The sequence below is a fragment of the Helianthus annuus genome, chromosome 15, assembly GCF_002127325.2.
Source record: "Helianthus annuus cultivar XRQ/B chromosome 15, HanXRQr2.0-SUNRISE, whole genome shotgun sequence".
In the NCBI taxonomy this organism is placed as follows: domain Eukaryota; kingdom Viridiplantae; phylum Streptophyta; class Magnoliopsida; order Asterales; family Asteraceae; genus Helianthus; species Helianthus annuus.
This window is the reverse complement of record NC_035447.2, coordinates 78,089,143-78,101,265: the sequence shown is the minus strand read 5'-3', so window position 1 is coordinate 78,101,265 and position 12,123 is coordinate 78,089,143. Positions and strand designations below refer to the sequence as shown.

Sequence of the window (12,123 nt, the reverse complement as noted above, 5' to 3'; positions counted from 1 at the left end):
GGGGTGTGATGGGAGTTTAAGAGGGAAGTTGACGTGACATAATCTGATTGGGTGTGTGTAAGAAAGGGGACTCCCCTCTTAGAGGATTGCCCCGCACACCCTAATATATGTGTCAGAAGCAAATGATTATTTATTAAATAAATTTTATTGCATTAAAACTAGTGATTGTTGCCGTGCATTGGTTCTAAAACAAGATTTTCAAGTTCGATTAGTAATCGATTCAACAAGGTAGGCTGCTGAGTTGTCAAAAGAAAATTATTATTACCAAGAAAAGTAAGAAGGTAATATAAAAAGGCGATCTCTCTCTTTCTTAAGCCTAGATATATATATATATTTTTTTGAACGGCTTAATTTGTCACGATCAAAATTGATTTCATACATCGTAAACCCTAGAAAGAAATTCGTAATCAAAATGCCCGACAACATACCGTTCGAAATCCAAACGGAAATCATGAAGAGACTTCCTGTGAAGTCGTTGCTTAGATTCCGATCTGTCTCCAAATCATGTAAGTCTCTGATCGACAGCTCTGATTTTATTAAGCATTATATCGGCCAACAGCAGCAGCATCTGCTTGTACGTTGTTATGATTGCGTTGCACATTTTGAAAAACAATCCATGTCCATTGTTGATGATGATAGTTTACCCACACAGACAGCTTCCGTTACTCTTCCCTCCTTGGTTGAATATCCCAACTTAATCGGCACCTCTCACGGCTTGTTCTGTTTCTACGGCCCCTCCTCGCGCAGGGCTGTTATCTTCAATCCTTGCATTAGAACAACGCTTGCTTTTGCTGTCCCTCGTGTCACCAATGATCACTTATATCAAACCGTTATAGGTTTTGGGGTTTGTCGTCACACCGCTGACCCTAAGATTGTCAAGATTACACTTACTAAAAAAAGCGATAGACATATCAATAGTCCTTGGCAAGTTGAGGTGTTTACGGTAAGCACAAGTACCTGGAGAAGTGCATATAGCACCAATCTTCCTCGTAACTCGATTAGTATTTATATGAATCAGGTGGTTGTAGATGGGTGTCTCTATTGGCTTGCTATTGATGGATGTTCTTATTTGATTGTTTCGTTTGATCTGACAAGTGAAGAATTTAGAGAGGTAAACCTTCCGGATAGCTTAGCCCAGTTTCGTGGTAGTTTGGCTTTGTCCTTGTATAAGCTAAGGGAGTCCCTTGCTGTGATTAAAGATGGTGTGGAGGCCAATAAACGAGTTTATCATGTATGGATGATGCATGATGATTCGTTTATAAAGCTCTACACTATTAATAGTAGTCACTCACCAGATGTATCCATACTGCGTGTGTGTGGATTTAGGAAGACAGGTCAACCTTTAATCGAATTATCAGAAGCTCATCCTGGATCTACTAGTATACTTGCTGCTTATGATCCCTACTCTAAATCCATCACTTATATTAGGAATGATGGAAATTATTCTTCATATACTGTGCATTCCTACATGGAAACACTACTTCTTCTTTGATCAGCCCGTTTTTACTTCTGCTTTTGAAACATACAAGCAAGGTATGGACTTTTTTTTTTCTTATTTGGTTTTGTTTATTACTCATATTCGTAGATTGGAAGTTTCTTATGTTTATTAAATTAGTTGAAAAGTTGGGAGTTCCTTCATACATCTAGATTTATATATACATATAAAAGCTGTTAATATTTAATTGGTAAAGTGTTAAAAACATATAATGCTACAATATTATCAAGAAGTAGAGGCATACATTTAGTAGCTACTAATGTGAGGTTCTGCAGGGTATGTGAATATGCACATTATTAAGTCAAAAGAATCTGGATTTTTCCTATGGAAGACCCATATATATGTTGTGTTAAGACTTTAGCCATTTTACGATGAAACAAAACAACATATATAAATTTGGAGTGGTAGATGTTACAAGGTTAAGGGGTGGTTTGATTAAGATGTTACTCCTTTCTAAATGATTATCGTTTATACCCCTGTTTTGTATAGCATGTCTTGGACTCTTGGTCTTGTTCTGATTTGATTTGATAAAAAATGAATTAAGTAAAAGGTGTGATTTGAGAAATAGCATCCGGTATATTGAGTTACTAAAGTTGCAAAATATTGAAAAGTTATTATATAAGGCTACTAAATTTAGGGGTGAGCAAATAAGCAGGATTAACCGAACCGTAATCGACTTAACCAAACCGAACAATTATCCAACGGTTTGGTTAAGCAATATCCGATTAACCGATCATTTTGTGTTTGGTTTTGGTTATGGCATATGTTATAACCGAATTTACCAAACCGAACCGACATATAACATGTTTTTGCGCTTCTTGTTATATGCCATGCTTGATTAACAACTAAAGGTATGCATTTACAGATCATGCTTAGTCATTTCGTAATATAGTTTAGCTATTAAGGTATTTAGCATTCATTAGATATATAGTAGATATATAATAAAATCTCGAGGAATAGCAAAAAGCAAAACTGAGATTATAATTCAACCTCTCTACACTGAATGTTTGAAAATATTAGCTTTTTTTTTTTTTTTTTTTATTTCGGTTTTTAGAAGTATAGGTGTTCTAAATGAGCACCGGTATGAAAGTTATGCTATCACCAAAATTATGCTACTTATTGTCATCAAAAGGTTGCAACTTATATGGGTTAGTATGTTTACTGAGTTGCTCTTAGTTTTAACCCTCCTGATGTGAATATTATGAGAAACCACATGTTAGTTACTAGTTAATCAGACCCAGTTTACATCCGTCATATACTCGATTTGCATTTCTCATCTGCACGTGTCTTTCAATACTTAAAAATAAAATTTATACAACTTTCTATGTCCATTATATTCTTGATTTTGGATATTCAGTTTCATTAATAAAACGCATTAACTCATTTCAAATGACAATATCTTTGAATGCCATTTTACTCTTAATGATAATGGCAGCTCACCACTTGCTAAAAATGAAATTTTGGAGCTACAGTTCATGATTAAACCTTAATGTATATTAAAGTAGGTTAAATTTGCAGCAATAAAAACCGAAGATGCATCTATTTAGAGCCATCCATAAGGCTTCTTGATTCACATACTCATCCCACATCGCTTAGTAGAACAAAATATTTGAATAAAGATTTAAGTTATTGTTGTTGTTCCTTTTATGCACTAATTGAATGTTTGGCGTGGTCGTGATTCTCTTTGGGCATGACAGGTTTGAGCATGTCGAAAGGAGTGCGTTTGGACTTTGGAGCTTCCAGAAAACTTTGTTTAGCTAACACAATGGACTACTTACTAAAGAAATTATGTTGACCTTTATTTTTTTGAAGATATATCTAGAGGTAAGATAATCCGTGATAATAACAATGTTTTGTTATGTAATATGTGTAGTGAATGATTTCATTCCATACTTGGTGATACCTTTAATTAAGCTTTGCATGTTCTCAAGGATGAGTTGATATGGGAGAAAGTAGAACAACCTTCCTTTAATTAACCTTTGCATGTTCTCAAGGATGAGTTGATATGGGAGAAAGTAGAACAACCTTCCTTTAATTAACCTTTGCATGTTCTCAAGAAGGCACCTGACCTCACCTCTACCCAATCAAATGTTAAAGTACAATCTTTTCACATATTCATTTTCTTGTATCGGGGAATTGTGAGTGGTCAAAAGAAAAATCAAAGAGTTAATGTAAATATTTTAAAAATGGGGGCTTCTTAGCTACGGTAGCCAAGAAGCTACCCAAAATATAATATATAGTAATGGTGAAAAAGAAACATAGTAAAATAGAAACGTATATAGATTCAGTTAGATATGTGATCTCACTTAGATGTAGTTTTGAGAGCAATCAAGTTTTATCTTTGTTTAGTAGAAACTGGAAATTGCCAACCAGAATCGTGAGTTTACTATTTAAAAAGTTTGATGTGTGTTAAAATATTAAAAAGGAAAAACACAAGTCAAAGGAGTAATGGTCGGCTTCCAATATTGTCTCCTAAATAGAAGATCTCACAGGCTGTCACCAGTTTTTAGTTACCTTGTTTAGACTCTTTTATTCTCTATTTATGTTGGTGTTCCTTCCCTGTGTAAGAATATCCTAAATGAATACAAAATAATATTTTTTTTTTTTATCTCTGAATACCAATTCAAGATGGTATCAGAGCATGTTTGATCCTGGGAAATTCTAAGCTTCAAGATGCCAGACAACAAAACAACTGTCAGCCAAATTCCTGATGAATTGACGATGCAGATTGCTGCTCTGCTGAGAAATGGTCTCGGAACACAGCAAACAACAACAAACTCTGAAAATCTATCCTTAGGGATTAAACTCGGGGGTGATAACTATGCCTTATGGGCAACCCTGATGAAGAAAGCCATTGGAGGCAGGGGAAGAAGCTCTCACATTACAGGCGACCCCAAGCCTCCCTCAAAAACCGACACAGATTACTCACGCTGGGAACAAGACGATCAGTGCGTCTTCACCTGGATTATCCAGAACCTCGAATCCAACTTGGTGAATAACGTTTCACAGTATCCGACCGCAAAAGCCTTGTGGGATGGTTTGGAGACTACATACGGGTTCGGAACCGATTCATTACAAGTCTTTGACCTCCATAAAAGAGCCAACTCCCTTAGACAAGGATCTGACACTTTGGAAGATCTGTGGAATAAACTGCAAAGCATATGGATGTCCATTGATAGAAGAGATCCAAACCCCATGAAAGACCTGGAAGACATCCAAATCTATAATAAGAAGACTCAAGAGCAAAGGTTATACCAATTACTCACAGCACTCGATGACAAAATGGAACCTGTAAAAAGGGATATTCTGAAAAAGGACCCTCTTCCAAAGGTGGAAATGGCGTACGCCACCATACGCAGGGAAGCTGCTAGAATGAATATTCTAAGATCTGGACCATCCGATAATGAGTCAACAGAGATTGGGATGGGATTGGCTGCAAAAGACTGGTCACAAAGAACAAAGTTTCGACCTAGAGATAAAGAAGACAAATCCAAGCTCTTTTGCACCCACTGCCAAATGAAGAGACACACAAAAGACCAATGTTTCAGGCTCGTCGGTTATCCAGAGTGGTGGGGAGACGGTCAGAAGCAAAAGAATTCGAGGGCTGATGGCAAAGGAACGCCGGCGGCAGGAGGGGGAGTGGCTCCGGTCGAAAAAGGCAGTAGCGGTGGTTTTGGGGGATTAGCTGCAACCACCGATGATATTTCGATAGGTAAAGGGTTTGAGAATTACATCTCAAGCCCTCCCACTCTTTCTTTATTTGCTGAATTTAGTCAAAAAGGAAATGGAAATAAAAAATCTAAAGCCTGCCATGTTAAGCCCATATCTCAACCTAAAACTTCAAAGAATTGGATCTTTGATTGTGGGGCCACAGATACCATGTCTTATGATCCCAAAGATTTTTGTAATATATCACCCCCATCTAAATCCCATATTGAGACCGCTAGTGGGGAAATGGTTCAAGTCAAAGGGGGAGGTTCTATCATTTTTTCAGAAAAAATGAAAATTAACAACTGTCTATACATTCCCTCTCTTTCCTCCAAACTTTTATCCATTAGCCAAGTTACAAAGCAACTTAATTGTGTCGTGCTCATGTATCCCAATTTTTGTGTTCTACAGGACATTCGTACGAAGGAGATCGTTGGGCGTGGTACTGAACAAGGAGGCCTCTACTACGTTGATGAGGTGGTTCACAAGGGGCATGCCATGCTTGCTCATGGGACAACCGAAAGACAACTATGGTTATGGCACTGACGTCTTGGTCATCCCTCTTTTAGCTATCTTAAAATTTTATTTCCTAGTCTTTTTTCGAATAACCCCGTTCAGGAGAAGTGTGAAACTTGCATTCTTGCAAAAAGTCGTAGAGTCTCTTTTACTCAAAACGATACTAGAGTTGAGTCTGTTTTTTCTTTAATCCATTCAGATGTTTGGGGCCCGGCCCCGAATAGCACTAATAGTCGGTTCAGATATTTTGTTCTTTTTGTGGATGATTTTTCACGTATGAATTGGGTATACTTCATGAAACATAAGTCAGAGGTCCCTGAAATCTTTTTTATGTTCTATAAAATGGTTCAAACTCAATTTAAAAAGAAAATACAGATCCTCCGTTCTGATAACGGGACTGAATTTGTGAACAAACCAATGAAAACCTTCTTCCAAGAAAATGGTCTCATCCATCAAACTACTTGTCCCAATACTCCACAACAGAACGGTACCTCGGAACGAAAAAATCGCACATTACTCGAAAAAACACGTGCAATCATGATTGAATCTCATGTCCCTTTGTCCTATTGGCCAGAAGCTCTTGCCACATCGGCATACCTTGTTAATCGTCTTCCAACTCAAATCCTAGGACATAAAACCCCGTTGGATGTCCTAGCCACCCAAGTAAAAGTTCCATCCATAATGACCTTACCTCCTCGTGTTTTTGGATGCTCGATGTTCATTCACACTCCTAAAACTAATCGAAACAAACTTAATGCCTGTGCTGAAAAATGTGTTTTTGTTGGGTACGGTGTCCACCAAAAGGGCTATCGTTGCTACAATCCTGTCACTCGTCGGGTTCATGTAACCATGGACCTTGATTTCATCGAATCTGACTATTTTTTCGACCATCAATCCAGTGCTTAGGGGGAGAAAATAAGTGGGTCACTCGATTGGTTCGATTGGTTGTTATATCATAGTTGCTCAACGGATGTTCCGACAGAGCCGGTAGATGGCGCCAGCGAACCTGCTTCAGCCAACGTTGAAGAGGATGACGAGTTATCTCACACAACCAACGATTCTCCTAAGGACGATGTCCAACATGAAGTCGAAGCCAGAGAGCCAAATTCAGATATGGCAAACAATGAGGTAAACGACTCACAACATCACGAGAATTCCACAAATGTTACTAATCATGACAGGTTAGAAAGCTCGCATGTGGAACACGAAGAACAACAAAACACTCCTGTCCTCCCTCCCAGAAGAAACAGGGGAGTCCCTCCTAACCGGTATTCCCCGGAGCACACCTCTCGCACCTCCAAATATCCAGTAAAAACTGACAGGGGGAGGGTGGCACAAGTTGCAAAAGCCTTCTCAGCCACACTTCTCTCAGAAAAGATTCCTACCACGGTCCAAGAAGCCGAGGAGACGACTGAATGGAGAGAGGCAATGAATTTAGAAATTGAGGCTTTGAAAAAAAGTGGCACATGGGAAAAATGTACTTTACCTCAAGGGAAGAAACCAGTTGGCTGCAAATGGGTATTTGATATCAAATATAAATCTGATGGCACCATTGAACGACACAAAGCTAGATTGGTAGCCAAAGGATATACACAAACTTATGGTATCGATTATTCTGAGGCTTTTTCCCCAGTTGCTAAAATTGATACTATCAGAGTTCTTTTCTCAGTAGCAGCAAATAAAGACTGGCCTCTCCATCAATTTGATGTTAAAAACGCGTTTTTGCATGGAGACTTGAAAGAAGAAGTTTATATGGACCCTCCCCCGGGGTTCTCAGATGATTTTAAAGGAAATGAAGTGTGTAGACTGAAAAAGGCATTGTATGGGCTCAAACAATCTCCGCGCGCGTGGTTCGGAAAGTTTACTATGGCTATGAAACATTATGGGTACAAACAGAGTAACGCCGACCATACCTTGTTCTACAAGAGGAGGGGAACTCTTGTTACATGTCTTATAATTTACGTTGATGACATGATCATAACAGGAAGTGATGAAGAAGAAATTAACTCCCTCTGGAAGAATCTCTTCACTGAGTTTGAAATGAAAGACCTTGGGGGATTGAAATATTTCCTAGGGATTGAAGTGCTTCGGTCAAAAAAGGGGATTTTTATCTCTCAACGAAAATATATCTTGGACTTGCTTGTTGAAGTGGGCATGGTGGATTGCAAGCCCAATGATACTCCCATGATTGTGAACCATAAACTGAGAATGGTTGAAGGAGCCAAACTAGCAAATAAAGAGAGGTACCAAAGGTTAGTGGGAAAGCTAATTTACTTGGCCCACACTCGGCCATACATTTCGTACGCAGTGGGAGTTGTAAGCCAATTCATGCACAGCCCTCAAGAAGATCATATGGAGGCGGTCATGAGGATTATCTGATATCTAAAAGGCACAGTAGGGGAAGGAATCGTGTTTAAGAGAAACGGCCACCTAGATGCTGAAGTTTTTACAGATGCCGACTGGGGAGGAAATCCAAATGACAAACGATCAACCTCCGGTTACTTCACTCTCCTTGGAGGTAACTTGGTAACGTGGAGGAGTAAGAAGCAAAAAGTGGTGTCTTTATCAAGTGCAGAATCTGAGTTTAGGGTATCGCTAAAGGGATCACTGAGATCCTCTGGTTAAGGAAGATAATGAAAGAAATTGGTGCTCCACTTAAAGGTCCAACTCAGTTAAGATGTGATAACAAAGCTGCCATTAAAATCTCAGAAAACCCGGTACAACATGACAGAACCAAGCACATTGAAATAGATCGTCACTTCATTAAAGAAAAGATTGAAGACGGTACCATCGAACTCCCGTTCGTCAGGTCGGAAGATCAACTAGCAGACATTCTGACAAAGGCCGTTGCGACTAAAGCGTTTAAATCGGTTTTAACCAAGTTGTGTATTGGAGATCCCACTACACAACTTGAGGGGGAGTGTTAAAATATTAAAAAGGAAAAACACAAGTCAAAGGAGTAATGGTCGGCTTCCAATATTGTCTCCTAAATAGAAGATCTCACAGGCTGTCACCAGTTTTTAGTTACCTTGTTTAGACTCTTTTATTCTCTATTTATGTTGGTGTTCCTTCCCTGTGTAAGAATATCCTAAATGAATACAAAATAATATTTTTTTTATCTCTGAATACCAATTCAAGAATGTGTTCTATAGCATGTGCTCAAGGGATGTGCATTGTATATATACTTACTAGTATTAAGCCCCTCTGTTACAGCGGTTGTCATAAAACTGTGTCAAGTAGTACCAATGTTATACCACTGTCAGCGACCAGTAACACCGGAAAAGCTCGTTAAAACAAAATAAATAAAAACGGAAAAAAATAACGCCACGCGAAAAGCAGACGTAAAATCTATGAATCACGCACGCTCGTTGCAGAGAAATTAAACCCAAACATAAAACATAGAAAAAAATAACCAAGTCAACCCAGGACCCGCGCGTTGCGACAAACTTGTCAAACGGAGAAAAACATATGTGTTGCGATGGACCAGTCAAACGAGAAAAAAATATACGAAAAAATGTTGAACCCCACACGCATGTTGCAGTGCGTTAACTCACAAAATTTTAAACGAAACAAAAAACTTGGGAAAGATGAAATGTATGGTGGATCAAAATTGATAATAAAAAAAGAGATTAGGTTAAATTGCAAAATGTGAAAAACTTTGGTTTAAAAGTAAAAAACAAAAGGTCTAATTTGCAAAATAAGAAAAGTTTTGAGTTACAAATGAAAAAAGAAAAAAAAGCCCTATACATAAGGTACAACACTATAAATTACAAAAAAAAGTTAAAAATTTTATTTTTGTAAAACTTGAATAAACTACTCAAACTATTATATATTATATATTAATAGAGTAAACTCTAATTAATGGTTAAATACAAATTTATTATCTGCATAATACACGATATGGTTTCACTTTATTTTATTTCTTTGATTAGTTTAATATTTGTGAATTAATTCTTTTCATGTTGGTTCAAGAGAAATTAAAAATTTATTACAAAAATGATTTAGATATTAATAATATTATTAAAAGATTGTAGGAGAAAATGAAATGTGACGCTAATTAAAGTTATTTATTAATCTTAAATAAAGATAAGAATAAAGATAAATGATATTTATATATTAGTTATTAATATTAAAAAATATATATTAAACAAATATAAATAAAATTTAGAGCTAATTGCCAAAATCGTCCCCGAGGTTTGGGCACGTTTGTCGTTTTCGTCTAAAATGACCTTTTTGTACCATTTTGCCCCCCACGTTTGGCATTTTTTGCCATTTTCAACCAAATGAGCAACTTAGTTAAAAAAACGCCGTTTAATGAGGGGTGTGTTTGAAATTTCACATTTATAAGTAGGGGTATTTTAGTCTTTTGGCTTTATCATTTTATATATTATATAAAAATATATATCTGATTATTTATTTCTATTTATATATTATATTCAAACCAAAAAAATCTGATCATCATGCTTTGTATAAATGTTCATCATCGCAGACAGTACTTCTCTACCCAACTTATCTCCGACAATTACCACTGCCATCAACCACCACCCCGCCACTATCTTCCACGACATCCATCATCGTCATCAGCCACCACCCCCATCACCTCCACCTCCACCAAGGAGATGTCAACAGTTTTTTTTACGGGAAATTGAAGAAAAATTGAATTGTTGTTATTTTGTTGAACGAATTTTGATAGAATTGGGTTGGGTTTCAGATCCGACAATAGTGGTTATGGCTGGTGTGGTAGGGTTTCAAATATGGCAATGAGGGTAAAGGCTGGTGGGGTGGTGGTGGAGGTGGAGGTGCAGGTGGGGTGACTAGGGATGAAGAAGAATGTTTTTTATTAAAATAAAATGATAAAGCCAAAACACCAAAATATCCCTACTTATAAATCTAAAATTTCAAACATACCCCTCATTAAACGGTGTTTTTTAACTAATGAAAAATGATAAAAAAAATGTCAAACGTGGGGGGCAAAATTGCACAAAAATGTCATTTTGGACGAAAATGGCAAACGCGCCCAAACCTTAGGGACGATTTTGTCAATTAATTCTAAAATTTATGAGGTTGAAGGAGAGGATGTCACGTCTCGTTATTTGGAGTCTTTTATTATAAATTAGATTCTTAACAGCGATTGTTACTAATGACAAAACCTTCTCATGATGTGGATAGTTTTTTAAGCATGTTGTTAGGGCCGGGGACCATCTAGCTATTAATTTAGGAGTGCGAACCATCGTAGGTTAGCGGGTTGAATAGTTTACCCTGAACTCGGCTTATATATTATTCTTATCGTTTTGGACACAATTAAAATCATGGTGTCTTACTAACAATTAAGTAACGAATACTAACAATTAAAATGTTTAATGTCCATTTACGAAAACAGGTAATGCCTAGCGACTTACTAACAATTAAGTAACGAATAACTCAAACTAAAACGAACGCTTTTACAATTGCTATCTTTTATTATTATTACTGTCACACCCCGACCGCGTCAAAACAACAAACCGCGGCGGAAACGTCGGGGAGTGTTGTAAAAGAATCATCGTTTCACAACCATGGTAATTAAAAGTTTTGTTTTATCGATTCATTAAGTAATTTATATTGTCTTAAAACAAAACAAATAAGTTACATATCGCCTATCATTATTGTTATTTCACTAAGGCCTAGTCCAGATCCTATGTGAATCATGCATCCTAGCAATCAACATCATGCAACACCACCTGAAACATATGTAAAAACAAAGTCAGCTAAGAAATTGCTGGCGAGCACATAGGTTTTGTGAGAGTGTCGGATTCATGGCTCGTTTATATGTTGTAGTACCTTGTTAGACTACAAGAGTCAAAAGTTACAAACCTCGTTTTGAAAAGTGTATTGCAACACGATTAACCAACTCAAATCAAGTTGGTTATAGTTTATAAAATCTCGTAGCCATGATTCTTAACCCAAAACATTTGTTTAAGTAAACCAAATCGTATATTGTTCTCGTTACAAAACTCGTATGGTTTATATCATTTAGAAAACCTCGTTGTGTGACATCGTTTCGAAATCGTTTATCCAAGTGAACTAAATAATGCCACGGAATATAATATAATAAAAGCACTTATATATAAGAAGTGCCAGCGGCGTATCTACCATGCTTTCATCATATCACACCCGTCCATTATCTAATCACTACCCAAAAACCAATCGTTTATCCAATTCGTTTAACTCGTTAAAATCGGTTCAAATCGTTTAAATCGTTTCCAAAATTGTTCTCGTTTTAATTGTGAAACTACTTTTGGTCATCTCGCTAATGTGACAACCCTCACTAAACCAGGTATCCGTACGACTTAATTAATAATTAATTACTACTTAATTACTGTGCTTACTTGAACTTATGGATAAACTGCTACTTGAATGTTGATACA

General features: G+C 37.0%; 1 protein-coding gene across 1 annotated transcript; it reads left to right on the top strand.

The window, feature by feature from the left end:
- Window positions 1-360: 360 nt before the first annotated feature.
- On the top strand, window positions 361-3,467 carry LOC110879742 (F-box/kelch-repeat protein At3g23880). Its single transcript, XM_022128263.2, has 2 exons — window positions 361-1,533; window positions 3,193-3,467. Exon 1 carries the CDS (start codon window positions 413-415, stop codon window positions 1,490-1,492), a length of 1,080 nt encoding a protein of 359 aa, XP_021983955.1. The 5' UTR covers window positions 361-412; the 3' UTR covers window positions 1,493-1,533; window positions 3,193-3,467.
- The last annotated feature ends 8,656 nt before the right edge of the window (window positions 3,468-12,123 follow it).